The sequence below is a fragment of the Lagopus leucura genome, unplaced genomic scaffold (assembly GCF_019238085.1).
Source record: "Lagopus leucura isolate 7727_CA_CO unplaced genomic scaffold, USGS_WTPT01 Super-Scaffold_100048, whole genome shotgun sequence".
Lineage (NCBI taxonomy): Eukaryota > Metazoa > Chordata > Aves > Galliformes > Phasianidae > Lagopus > Lagopus leucura.
The window spans coordinates 2658184-2659733 of record NW_024962294.1 but is presented as its reverse complement, the minus strand read 5'-3'; the positions used below and the strand labels follow the sequence as shown (position 1 = coordinate 2659733).

At 70.2% G+C, this 1550-nt stretch overlaps 1 protein-coding gene across 2 annotated transcripts in view; it reads left to right on the top strand.

Annotated features, from left to right (window-relative positions):
- The first annotated feature begins 498 nt into the window (after positions 1 to 498).
- Positions 499 to 1550, top strand: part of PTPRU (protein tyrosine phosphatase receptor type U) — a 45950-nt gene continuing 44898 nt past the window's right edge. For both annotated transcript variants that reach the window (XM_042884998.1, XM_042884997.1), the window contains exon 1: positions 499 to 576. In XM_042884998.1, the coding sequence (XP_042740932.1) occupies positions 504 to 576 (73 nt within the window). In that variant the 5' untranslated portion in view covers positions 499 to 503. The remainder of the gene's footprint in view (positions 577 to 1550) is intronic.

Below are 1550 nucleotides of genomic sequence, written 5' to 3'. Positions count from 1 at the left end.
CCACCACGCACCCCCCGAATCCCCACCCACCACGCACACCCCCACCTGCACCCCCAGACCAATCACCCCTTGCGACCACAAGCTTGCAACTTCCCCCACCTACCAACCCGCTGTCACCACGCACCCTTACACCCCCCTACACCCCTGCTGCAACCGCGAGCCCTCAGAACCGCTTTCAGCCCCTCACAACCGCTCACCCCGCAACCCTCCCCCCCCCCCCCCCCGGGGGGGGCCCCCCGCGCCCAACCCCCCGCACGGCCCCCAGGGGGCCCCCCCCCCCCCCCCTCCCCCCGCCCTCTCTCGCTGCCCGCGGCGGTGGCGGCGGTGGAGGCGGCGGGGCCGGCGGCGTTGACGTCACGGCGGCGCGGGGCCGCCGCTATTTGAGGAGCGGGGCGGACGCGCGGGCCCCGCTGCGCCGGATCCGGGGGGCCCGCAGGAGGCGGCGGTGGCGGTGGTGTCGGCGGCCGCCCCCGGCCCCTCCGCCCCGCCGCCGCCCTCGCACCATGCGCAGCGCCCGGGCGCTGCTGCTCGCCCTCGCTTTGCGGGTTTGCGCGTTGGACACCGAGACGCCCTCCGGTGAGCGGTCGGTGCGGGGTGGGTGGGGGTCCGGTGCGTGGTTACCCCTCGCTTGGAGTTTGGGGAGGGCGGTGGGTTTTTGGGTAGTACGGGGAAACTGAGGCACGGGGCGGGGATGGGGAACCGTTCCGGGTCCGGCTGCGTCGCGGCGTTTTGCGGTGTTCGTTCGCCGTGACCGCGTGTGGTGCGGGGCTGAGCGGCTCTGCGGGGAAACTGAGGCACGGAGCTGCGCTGCTCCACTCGGGATGGGGCTGTGCCCGCAGCTCCGGGGGGTTCCGCGCCCCGGTGGCGGCTCGCCGTGGAGGCGATTCGCGTCTGAAGCGCTGCGCTTTGGGTGGTTTGGGGGGTGGTTGTGTTTTCCCCCGTTTTTAGCGGGGTTTGGGGCTGGAGGTGCCACCCCAACCGAATTCGGGCTCAGCCCCGCTTCCCCGCGCGATGCCCTTCCGACGGACCGAGGATGCTGCGGTTCGGGTCCGTAACGCGCTGGGCTCTGTGTGCCTCCCCCCATCCCATATGGGGCCGTTATTCCATCCATCCCATCGTTAATCTCAGCGTCTGCTCCACTCTGGGACGCGCACCCTGTGCCCGCGGGATGCTCCGCTCTCCTCTCCGGAGCGCACGAACTTCAGCGGTTCGTTCCGATCACGCCGTGGCTGAGCTGTCGGCATTGCGCTGCTCGCAACGGGGGCTCCGGGGGCGCATCGCCTTGCTGTCAGGTGCTGCAGGGCAGCGGGCACCTGCTGCTCGGCTCCTTGGTGTGTGGGGCTGTAGAGGGTGCCGAGCTGCTCATTTCCACCTCCTCAAAGCTTCGATGCGGAGGTGCTCCGCGGGATGCGCTGCTCGTCCCTACTGGGGGCTCTTCCAGCAGCATCCCAAGCATTCAGCGGCAATAAAATATTTGGCTTTGGATCATTCCTTTAGGAGAGGTTCCCAAAACCCCCGAACACCAAGCAGCCCAGCAGAAGGTGCCCGCT